We start from the raw sequence: 12,642 nt of genomic DNA on the forward strand, positions 1-12,642 counted from the left end.
ATATCTCAAAAAACTGAAGGGCACGTATATACAGACGGAAATGGCTAAATCGACTCAGCTCATCATGTTGATCATTTATACACCATTTATCAATATGTATATATTTTATATGGGTGGAGCGAACCCATCTATCAAATCAAGTTAAAAATTATTTCTGTCATCATAAGTCGATTAATAAATGTTTTTAAAGAACAGTTTAATCTCTTAACCCTTGACTTGAATGGTTTCATTTTTGATTGCCTAAATACATCCAAACACAAAATTTTGTTCGATTCCAATTTCAAAAAGTTTAATGAAAACAAAGGTGCCTTTAGGATAACTCACAACATTTTTCGTTTTAGTGAGATGTTAATGCCATCCTAGTAATATTTTATTTTATGTTTACGTTTCGAAAAACGATATGTGCACTATTTTGCATTAATTGTCCATATTCTAAAATTTTATAGAAGTCAGATTTTTTATAAAATTAAGTTCGTTGTTTCCCTTTGATATCAGCTAAAAGTTTTGGTACTGAGTATTTAAAAGATGTTTGTTCCGCCATCCATTTAATCAAATTGGATTATTAATGATAAATAACCGCAAAATTTATGAGATTGACAGTTTTAAATCTTTCTGAAAAATCAAGATTTCACTATATTTTTAAAAAGCTCTTCAGTTCTTTTTATCGGTGTAGTGGTCCATTTCAAGCACTCGCTAAGAGAAATTGTGGAGTATCTTGTAGAGTATTTCATCGTAAAATCGCTGACAAATTTTAATTTTTTTATATTTTCAACTATATCTAGGCTAACTTATTCTTGGCTATGTCAAAGTAAAAGTATAAACGATGTATTAATGTCTATTAAAACGTTACTTATTCTTGTAAAACATATTTTCATCATTTGTAGGGCTTTTTACGAGTCAATATGACCTCACATTCTTATTTTACAAACCCGATTGCTAAATTTGTTTGTTTTAGAGTTTGCTTAGTTCAAATCCAACAGAAAAGTTTCAGTAAACAAAAGTTTTTTCCGGACCCTGAATTTATTTAAAGTGTAGTGCTACTTAATATTTTAGGACACAGTTTTAATTTTCGATGTGAATCATATTATATATTAATATTCCTTGCTATGTACAATAATATTTTGAATTACGTAAATGTTTTAAGTAAATCTAGAAATGCGTTTGCTAAAATACGCAGAAAGCACACTATTTATGTTAAGTGGATTTTTTATAAATGCTTTATATTCACCATCTCATTGCCTAGCTTCATATAAAAATTTAAAATACATCATCTACATATAACCAGCAATGAAAAAATTCATTTCATAATTAAAAAATAAGTACACGAGCAGTTCATGGCCCTTGTATAAAAGCAACAACCTCCCAGCGCCTAAAACTATGCACCACTAAAGCACTCATCATAACGTAAAGCGCCTATAGCTATATTATATGCAACGGTTTTCCATTTGAGTACCCCTAAAACTGTGTGAAATTACCAGCAATAAACATTTGCATAGCAGCAAAAGAGTAAAAGGGTTGCACGAAGCGCCACCGCACGAACACACATACATACAAACATACCTACATACCTAGCCACATTCCCTTGCTAAGCACAACCCACTTATATAATAAAAACACACGCATACACACACGCTAGCTGCTTGGCACGCGCTAACACATGCGCGGTGTCCTACTTTTTCAACGCCAGAATTCTTTTTTGCCACAACTACCACTTTCCCCCACACAACGCACGGCGTGTGCATATTGAAATCCCATCAAAAATCAATACACCACTTCGATTTCGGTGCGCTAACGCACAGCCAATGAGCGTGCAGCTGTGCGCTGATTGGTTGTCGCGCGATACCGCTAAATACACTCAGCAAAAAATATGCAGTGTGGAAAATTAATGAGTTTGTGCCTTTGAGTATGGCATTGGCGTGGATTTTTAAATGTAGAGGTAAAGAAAATGTTTTTTATTTACGAAAACAAAATTCACATTTTTAATATTAATAAAAAAAAAGTGTTATTAAAATTAATAAAATATTTTTAATATTTTTTTTTTATAGAAATAATACTTTTTTAGACAAAGCTAAAACGCAGTTGCTTTCGCTGCATAATTGATTGCCAAGCAAAAATAGTAATATTTCAAATTATATTTTTTTACACTAACCACTCGTTCTTAATGCCTTTTGTGCCACAAAATAACCCGAAATAACAACAACAGCAAATAAAGGTCTTAAACAAATAAATAAAGATTTCATTAGTTATGTATTTGCCGCACAAACTCTCAGTATACACACTTTTAATACAACAGTGGCGTCCGAAATCTCGAAAATCATTTGAATGCATTTTTCACAAAATAAAATTAATGTCTATATTAGCATTTTTTCATTTCTAAAACTCACAAGCGCACAAAACGTTTGTAAGAGTGGCGAAAGCGTGTACATACATACTCCAGCTACCCAACCCTAACATAACTTTTAAGAGATACAGCTAGAGCGGTGGTGCTAAGAGTTGGTTTATGCATACAAATATACAAATGTATATACCTAAGTATATATTTTTTGTGGTTAGGGTTGTTTTATAAGCAAGCATTCGGCATTTGTATGTTTTCACATTCCTCATATGACGGCAAGTATGCCATGAGTGACCCAACTCGCACTACGCTTGAGTGTAGTACCCGAAAAAAAAATTGAAAAAAATATCACTAAAAAGAATTGTAAAATACGCTCCTTTTGTCTCTATTAAATTAATCGCTGGTCATTTTTCTAACTTAAATAAACGATAAAGCATTTTGCTGTGCAGTCTGCCATTCGCATTGACTTGCTCGGCACTCAGCCTGCACCCAAAGTGTAACAACCGCTCGGTTTGACGTTTTAAATTTTTTATTTGCATTTTTTCTTTTAAGTAGCACTATTTTTTAAGGATTTCTTTTTAGGTTTCGCTGCAATTTTGTTTTAACATCGTTTGCTTTCTCGCTTGTCATTGGCTGGCTGTCATTGTTGCTTATCAATTTCGAAACCAACTAGGCAGCTTTACTTCGTTGTATTTGCTATTGCAGCTTCTTCTTCCCGTTATTTCTTTCATCACACACACTCTTCGCTCTTTATCAGCATCAGCCGCGTTTATGTGTCATTTAAGTTGCCAATTTTTTATGCCGTTCGCCATTAAAGATGCTTAATGTGACATTTCAATCAATCAACGGTAATGACAGTTGAGTTGTCAAACGTATTTCACTTCCGTAAACTTTCTGTCTTGATTTTTTCTTGATTTGAGTAAACTGTGCGTAAATAACGCGCGTTGTATATTTATTTAAATGCAAATGGCGCCGGTCAAGCAGATAATGTTGGAGGCGCCAGAAAGCTTAAGTTCTGAACATTTCGTATTCGTTTAGTTTTGAACACTTTGTATTAACGTTTTTTGAAGTAGCAGCACTTAAGACACAGTAATGAAATCATTCAACAGCAACGAAATAACGTTACATAACGTAATCGCTTCACCCTCGTAATATGTATTATGTATTATGCCCTGAACAGGGTATATTAAGTTTTACACGAAGTTTTTAACACCCAGTAGAAAACGCCGGAGACCCTATTAAGTGTATATATAAATAATCAGCATCACGAGTCGATTTCACCATGTCCGTCTGTATATACGCGAATCAAACTCTTAATTTTTGAGATTTCGTTCTGAAATTTTGCACTCGATATCTTCACGAAATTTGGCATAGATTGTTATCTATTATCCGAATAAGTTCAGCTTGGATCACTATAGTATATAGCTTTCATTCAAAATCAATTTTAGAATCTTTTTATACTCTTTAATGTTATAAGAAATGCACCTGTGCAGGGTATTATGCTTCTTTTACGATTGTTTGTTGTAATACTCGGCTCAAAACAGTTCAATTTTCAGCTGTTAAAAATTGTTGGGTAAAAAATTTTTTTCGAGGAACGCTGCCACTTTAAATAAATATTACTTTTCAATCAACCAACCGATTCAAGAAGACTTATTTGCTGCAAAAAATTTTCAGAAGAGTTGCCACTTGTTTAAAAAATTCAATTCCATAATTTTTTTTAGATACGCGAGTTGTTACAACATCTGTATAAAACTACAGTTGTCTAGTTAAGAAGGTTTAAAGTTGAAGATATTTTTTAGAAGTTGCCACCTGTTCAAAAATAGTATATATTAAATTAACAAAATGAAAGGAATGCCCATGAACGGGCATCAAATAGTTTTAAGAAATATTTATATCCGAGACATTTTTGAAAAGAGTTACCAGGGCTTTGAAAATTTTAATTCAAACCAAACTTTATAAATTAAGTATATTCGCTTTCCCATCTTTAGTAGAGCTAAAATTGATGTGAGCAAAGAAAATGATACTCCTAAAATTTTAAGCATCTGGGGGTGTCTGAGTTTGAGAAACTTGTAGAGACATCGAAACTAACGAAAATCGTACTCAGAGATATCATTCGCAAGAAACCATACGACAAGCAAATATTCGAAAGCAAATGTCTCAAAATGTATAAAACATCAGAGAACAATCTCTGTTTTCAAAGTTTATGGGGGCATGGTAACTAGTAGTAAAGTATCTAAAAAACGTTTTATATGTAAGAAATATATGTGAAAAAGATATTATCTGAAACAGAAATAGTACTGCAAACAGGACTAGCTCAATCTATACGAAGACTTAAGATGTTTATATTTGTTTGATTTCATATTATCATCGTTTGTTATTAAGCGATGTCGAATTTTTTTTGTATATCTGATTCTATATACTTGTACGTACAAGATCCACTAACCCGACATGATTTAGAGTAAATTATAAGAACGCAAAAATATATTTAGCAGTGAAGCATATGTTTACATGCACAGCTAGTTGAAACTATGTAATTGAAGTATAGTAATTGGTCGATAACAAGCCACTTGAAGTTTTACAATATAGCGCTGTGTTAATTCCACAATAATATGGGGGGGTGTATTTTGAATTCCGATGTGATAAATTCCGGTTTTTGATAACCAATTTTTTTAACTCAAACTGCGCGATATTGATAAAGATCATATGTGGTTAATTTCAGTAATACAACTCTAACCTATGTCAAAATGGTAAGAACCACATTGAATACATATTGAAAAACTATATCGTATGCCTTCGGGTAGGTAAGAAAGAATGCAGCCCTTTCGTGTTAAATTAGCGAAAAACTACTTAATTCTGTTATGCTTTTTGTTGATAGACATTCCAGGTTTAATATCAGATGGATTCCAAGAATTCGATGTATGATTTGTGCTAGAGCATGACACTCACAGAGAAAGTGTAGCACCGTTTCCTTACTCCCTTTGAGTTTGCAGCTGCGGCAAGTGTAGTTATAGTTCATTCCCATTTTTAACACATGTTCTCCACCGTAATGGTAGCTGAAAGTCTGTATATACTGTACATATGTAATATGTCCTTAGTTTGTGCCTTGTCATATTTTGCGCATATCTGTTTCGCTATCTTGCATTTGGTTACAGATATCCATCTATTCTGAGCTATTTGTTGAAATTGTGGTTTGAGCTCCCTCTTGATCGTTCCCAGCGAGCACGGTATAATCTCTGCCTCTGATTTGTCTGGAGAGGCTCCTAATTTGACCAACTCGTTTGCTTTTTCATTGCCGAAGATGTTTTCGTGATCGGGAACACAAATTAGGGACAAGTGAAGTTGACATGCCAGTGAACTTAAAGCCTTCCTACATTTGTTAGCTATTTGGCGACGACAAGGCTAGTAGTGGCGTCTGGTTGTCTGTGTAAATGGTCGCTTTCTATATCCTCCCGTATTTAATCAGTAGAACTTGTTTAGAGTCCTCATAAAATGCCTAACTTTGACAATTTATTCTAGGAGTAAAGAAAAACGATTCGAGCTTTTTACATTTAGTGATACAAAATGGCAGCTACTCAGCTAAGCTTCGAAATTAATTTTTTAAATATGCCATCTACGGGCGCTGGTGTGTTTTAGAATGCATGTTAACTAATCAAATAAATAACGGGATCTTTTTCTGTATAAAACTTGCTAAAATAAAGTATGTAAGTTTTCAGCTTTACATCAGTTTTTTCCAAAATAAAGGACTTGCATAGAAATGTTAAAGTTTTGAACGAAAAAATGAGCAGTAAAAAATTAATAGAAAATAATTTTATTTTTGCACTATTTGATCAATTGAATAACGTTTTTAAAATCCTAAAATGTACTTCAAGCGAAAAAATTTATTTTTTGAAAATTCAAGACTGACATAAAGTGTTAAGAGTATATAACTGAAGCCAACTCTGTATGAGTAGGCTTTTAAGCGACTAATTCGACGTATTATTAAATATTATATAACAAAACATGAAGTTAATTTGTGAAAGTTGCTTTAAGACAAACAATTCATAGGCTTGAAGCTGTCGCTTTCTCTTACAATGGGCTGCATGCACATAACTTTTTATTCCCCACACTACCCTCTCAACTCAAACAGGCCTTACATGCACGTCTGTCGTAAGTGCGGCAATAAAGGCGCTGTTAAAATATTAACAGATAAGCAAAAGTCTATAAAATGAAAATTTGCACACCCACACCCGATACGGAAAGGAAAAGAGTTTTGTAATTACAGCAAAAAAAAAATTGAAAAAGTGAAAATATAAAAGACAAACAGTATTATTGCACAATATATGCATACCCGCTATTGTTTGATGAGCCGCCATACAAGCATATAAAGTATAAATAATCATAAGACAAAGCAGTCCAAAAGTATGGAAGGCCTAATGAACTTGCACAGATAAATTTTCCTTTACGTGATTTCACAAATTAACGACTCAACACGAGAGTGAGTCTACAAAGCACGAAAGTTATACGAACTCATGCCCAGATATGGCGCATTTTTATTACAAATCGCAGCGGTGCACATACACACATACACATGTAGGCTTAATTACTGCCGAAGTACACACATACAACCATTTGTATATAGTGAGAGATGAGAACACACACATGCACATACATGCACATGCAAGTTGCCAAATTAAAATAGTAAAGCAGCACAAACGCATACACGCATGTATACATGTGCGTAAGCTCAAATTTTACAAGCCTCACATTCACACACACACACATATAAGCGATAAATTTTTAAGACAATGGAAAAATACAAAAGAAATTCTTCTCGGCATACTTCTTTTTGTTTTTGTTTATCTTAGAGACATCTCAACACACCCCGCACCACGTGCAGGCAGAGTTAACGGTAAAACTCAAAACCTCGCCTACAAAGACTAGGCGTAGAGCAACTTTTACGCCGGTTAGTGGGTCTCGAACCAACTAATGTGCGCGTATATGAGGCATAAAATGCATGTAATTATGTAAGCAAACGCACACACATACACACACACTCACGCAATTGAATATTCAGATAAAGTGCGCTTGTAAGGCAAATACGCACACACACTTACACAAAAACGCATGCATGCGCGATAATTATGACATCTTAAATAAAATATATGCAACAACAACAACAACTCGGCATGATAATGTCATGTCGCTGAATAGTCAAGAAGTCTATGAATGAGTTTAAGTTGGTCGAGTATCAGGTGGAGGGGGTTGAATTCATAACGGAAAAAGTGTGTGTGGGGTTAACTTTGGCTTGGGAATGTGTAGCGAATGCGCTGACATGTGAAATTTTACAATTCAAATGTCAAAAAGTCAAAAACATAAACACACGCATACGTATAAACCGTTCTAAGTGCAGCTAAAGCGCTGGGCCTTACTAATTGTTGAGCACTGCAGCGCTTGTGTGTGTGTACTATATAAATAAATTTACATTTTTTGTTGTTTTTATGAGTGTTCGGGTTATCTAGCTGCGCTTACATGTGCAATTATATAAGTTTATGCACACATATTCAAGCTTTTGATAATCCATTTGTGTATTATATTCTTATATAAACCCTATCTCCATACTAAGATGTGTATGTATATATATATCCAGCAATTTGAACCCTTTCTTATATATTTTCATGTTTATCTTAAGCAATTAAATATATTTTCTGCCAGTATCACCATTTGCCGCATTGCATACTTTTGTGCGCCGTGCTGTTATGCTTTGCTCAGTTGATGTCTTTTATTAGCATAACTTAAGCGTATTAAGACTTAAGATTTCATTAATCAGTGATTTGGAAAAAATCTGCATATTAGATCTGATGGAGACAGTCAATTACCAGATAGTCTGTAGGCCTTCCTTTCTCACAAATATCTAAGAGAGAAATCGTATAAACTGTGGGAATTATACAACAAATAATCAAAAAGTCTGGAACAAAAAATTAGTTGCATTTAAAAAAAAGTCATGAATAGTAAACAATTTCTTATAAATACTTCTGGTTTTTAATTTTTTATAAACAAATTCATACTCAAATGCATCTTTTTTAACTAATTCCTTTTAAATTTAATTTAGTAGTAAAAAAAATCATCAAACTATCTTTTTTATAATTTTCGGAAATAATTTGTTGTTAAAATAAATGTTCAATATTAATACGTTTTTAATTTTTTTTATTATTAAAAAGAGAGGTTAAAATTTTTTTAAAATGGAACTTATTTTATTTAAAATTAAAAACATGATAATTTCATTGATAGTTTTTTTATATTATTTTTCTTAGATATTTTTTTTATATTATTTTTTATTATATTTTTTTTTATTATTTTTTTATTATATTTTAAATACACTACTTTTTTTTTTATTATTGTTTTAATTAATTGTTCTTCGTATTTATACTAAAAAATTTAAAAACTAGTTTAGAAAATAAAAGTAATTAATTTTTTTTTTCAATTCAAATTAAATGTCTAATATTAATCCATTTTTATTTATTTATCATTAAAAATATTGTAGTATTGAATTTATCTCATTTAAAATTTTAAAAACATATTTATTTAAATTATAATTTTTTTAAATTTTTCAATTAATTACTATTATTTTTATTCTTGTATTATTTTTGTATTTAAACTAAAAAATTTAAGAAATCGTAAGTTAATAAAATAAATTTTTATATTGTATTAATACTTTTTTTATTATTTTTTTTTATATTTGTTGTTATTTTTCTTTTCTTCGTTCATAATTATTTTTTAAGTAATGGTTTTTTTGGTATTTATTTCATTTTTTCAAATTTCTATCTGTTTTTTGTCTTTTTTAATTTATTTTATTTTTTGTATTTATACTATTTGTAACAGTTTCGGCTTTGAATATTATATGGAAAAAAGTAAATATTTTTGAAAATGAAAATAAAAATTTCAATACGAAAATATATTTTTTTAATATAAATCGTTTTTTATTGAGTGTAAAAAGTGTTCAATAGATATTTTTTTAATATAATAGGCTCAAAAATACAAATTTTTTTAACAAAGATTAGAAAAGTAATGCAAAAGTAAATTTTTTTAATTAAGTTTATAAAATAATATTATAATTAATAGTTTCATTATAAAAAAATGTTTATTAGCTAATTGTTTTATTTGAATAATTTATATTTATTATATATCTGAAAATTAACTGATATTAAAAAAGTATATATTAGAAATAATAATATAAAAAATATATGTATGTCTGTTTTAAGTTTTTTTTTTTAACTTTTATTCATCAAATGGCAATTTTTTTATCAAAGATTTGATTTCTAAATAAATGTAATGCGAATAAAACAGTGGTAAATAAAGTATACAAATTTGCTAGTTAATTGTTTTACCTAAATTTTTTTTCAGGTTTATCCGAAAAATTAATTATATTAACAAAACAAGAAAAAACGTTAACTTCAGTTGCACCGAAGCTATAATACCCTTCACAAATACAAGAACTTTATTCCGAACGTTCAATTTGTATGGTAGCTATATGATATAGTAATCTGATCTGACCAATTTCTTTGGCGATTAGATTATTGCCTTATATAATAATCCATGCCAAGTTTCGTGAAGATACCTCGTCAAATAAAAGAGTTTTCCATACAAACTCTTGATTCCGATTGTTCAGTTTGTATGGCAGCTATATGCTATAGTGGTCCGATATCGGCCGTTCCGACAAATGAGCAGCTTCTTTGTGAGAAAAGAACAGTTCCAAAATTTTAGATCGATAGCTTAAAAACTGAGGAACTAGTTTGTATATATACAGACAAACGGACAGGCAGACTCAACTCAGCTCATCATGCTGATCATTTATGTATATATTTAATAGGGTCTCCGACGTTTACTTCTGGGTGTTACAAACTTTGTGGCAAACTTAATATAATCTGTTCAGGCTATAAAAAAAGACATATATATGGAAAACATTATATGAGGACATAATTTTTTTAATCAATTAGTACTTTCTAATATAATTTTTGTAAATAAAACATTGGAAAAAATAATAAAAATAAATTTCAAAAATACTATTAAAATTTATAATTTAATAATACATTTTTTGGTGGTTAATTCTTCTTTTAAAATTTTGTTCCAGGATTTAGCACATAAATTTATATATACATTGTTTTTATCAAATTGCGTTTTTTAACCGAATTTTGGAAATAAATATGACGTAAATCAAATAGGGAAACGTAAATTTTTTTAATGAAATTTAGAAATACAATTACATTTTAAACTTTTTTCCGGGGATAAATTTTTAATATTAAAAAAACTTATGCATAGAAAAAATTATATGAATACAGAATTTTTCTTATTTCATATATTTAATATTATAATATATATATATAATAAAATTACACTTCACACGTATTTTTTGGTTGTTAGTTTTTCTATATAATATTTTTTCCAGGATTTATCCCAAAAACTAGTTAAATATGTATTTATATTATATTTTTCCAATTGTATTTCATCAAAAAATATTTTTTAACAAAGATTTTTAAAATAAATGTTATGTAAATCAATTCGTATAACTAAAAAGTTCATTCTCCTTTCTCTTCTTTAGAATCTCATACCATCGGTGCCGCAAAGCTTCCAAGTGGAACGTGTTGTCGCCTCGTCGGAAGGCTCACTCATCGCGCTCGCCGGTGCCAGAGGTGTCACTGTGCTTGAGCTACCGCGACGCTGGGGCAAAGATGGGCTGTTCATGGAGGGCAAAGAGAAAATCACATGTCGGTAAGTCGCCATTAAGCATAAAGTACAAAGTGAAACGAACACACATTGCAAATCAAAACAGAATTAAATTATAAGCGCAAACAAATTTGTAATGCAAATGCGCGTGACAGCAATTAAAGTGACGCATAGTTACATATATAGTATATATTGTATGTATATATAGTTGTTGTTGCACCTAAGTAATACCGCATATTAAAATGTCATTAAAGGTCGCACCCGAAACATGTGGCATGCCACATAAGAAAAAAGTAAATATTGTCATAACTCAAGCTTAAAATTAAAATTACCTTTTAGACGCGCGGCGTCGAGAGCTACAAGCTAACCAGCTGTAAGCGAAAAGTTCTGCTAAAAAATAGAAAAGAAATGACTGAAAACTCGAAAGTAAATGATAAACTGCATTAAGCGCAACATTTCGTGCAATGCAAAAGTTTCCGAACAGCGAACTTTCCGCCATCGGCTGCTAAATGTACACCGACGCTGTCGACTGCGTCTTATGCCAACTTTGATTCATCCGGGTGCCACAAAATCATTGCTTATGCCATGGCGTGTAGCGCGCCAGCAGGCGGCCTTACCTGCGCCAAATGCAAAGCTGCCACCAAAAAAGCCATTATTATAATTTCAAAGCTTAAAAAAATACGAAAGACGAAATAAATGTATGCAACGCTGAAAAGTATGCAACAAAGCTACAATTCTGCCCCGACAGCGCGCGCCCTAGCCAGTGTTGCACGTGTAAAATGTGCCACATTAAAGCACATCTGTTTTTTATTACTTTTAATTCGCCATTAATAAAGCATTCTTTCCCGAAGACGACATCACAATTTGCTGCCGCTCAGCTATTTGTGAGTACTTTTAATTTTTAACGCACTTCATTACTTCGTTTTTTGAGAATTGCTTTTTTTTGCATCCTTAACTAGCGTCTATCTCCGTCCTTTTACTTGGTTGTGTGTCTAATACAACGTCGCGCGGCTGTTGCGCCCAATAGTAGGCAATTAAATGGTTTAAATACTGCTGGCTAAGCGATTACCGGTAATAAGTCAATAATATTGTCAGTTTTATGACCTTAACGCGCAGAAGTTACTTAATTGCTAACACCGGAATTTATGGTTTGGTATTTTGGTGCTTCGGATTATAAGCACGTAATATAGTCTTCGAGTTTAGAACATTTTCTTTTAGTTCAATAATTTTTATTATTACCTCTTCCGCCTTGAATTACTATGCTTTAGTAGGAGGTCGACAGCAATACTGACCCCGTTCCCAGTTGCATCTGCGTAAGTGAGTGGAACGGAGTCGGTTTGTTTACGAACCAGAACTAAAGAACAACCCTTGTTTGAAAATATTGGAAGAAATTTTACCTCGAATGTTGTCCGAAAAACTTAAATTCTCGATATAGTATATCATCATGCGTGTCTAAATTTTGTGAAAATATTGGATGAGAAGTCGCTAAGTCCATTCCTGCAACCCTTTTCTCCCCATAAAAGAGCAAATTTTTCATAATTTCAAAAACTCACTTTTCATATCAAAAAATTAGTTGAGTTTTACTAGACTTCGAGCTACATCTTCAC

The 12,642-nt window shown here is 31.5% G+C and overlaps 1 protein-coding gene across 1 annotated transcript in view; it reads left to right on the plus strand.

The window, feature by feature from the left end:
• Positions 1-12,642, plus strand: part of mbo (Nuclear pore complex protein Nup88) — an 82,927-nt gene that overhangs the window by 22,481 nt on the left and 47,804 nt on the right. Inside the window, exon 2 of the mRNA XM_014231610.3 lies at positions 10,911-11,080. Coding sequence (XP_014087085.1) covers positions 10,911-11,080 — 170 coding nt within the window. The remainder of the gene's footprint in view (positions 1-10,910; positions 11,081-12,642) is intronic.

The sequence above is a fragment of the Bactrocera oleae genome, chromosome 5 (assembly GCF_042242935.1).
Source record: "Bactrocera oleae isolate idBacOlea1 chromosome 5, idBacOlea1, whole genome shotgun sequence".
Taxonomy (NCBI): domain Eukaryota; kingdom Metazoa; phylum Arthropoda; class Insecta; order Diptera; family Tephritidae; genus Bactrocera; species Bactrocera oleae.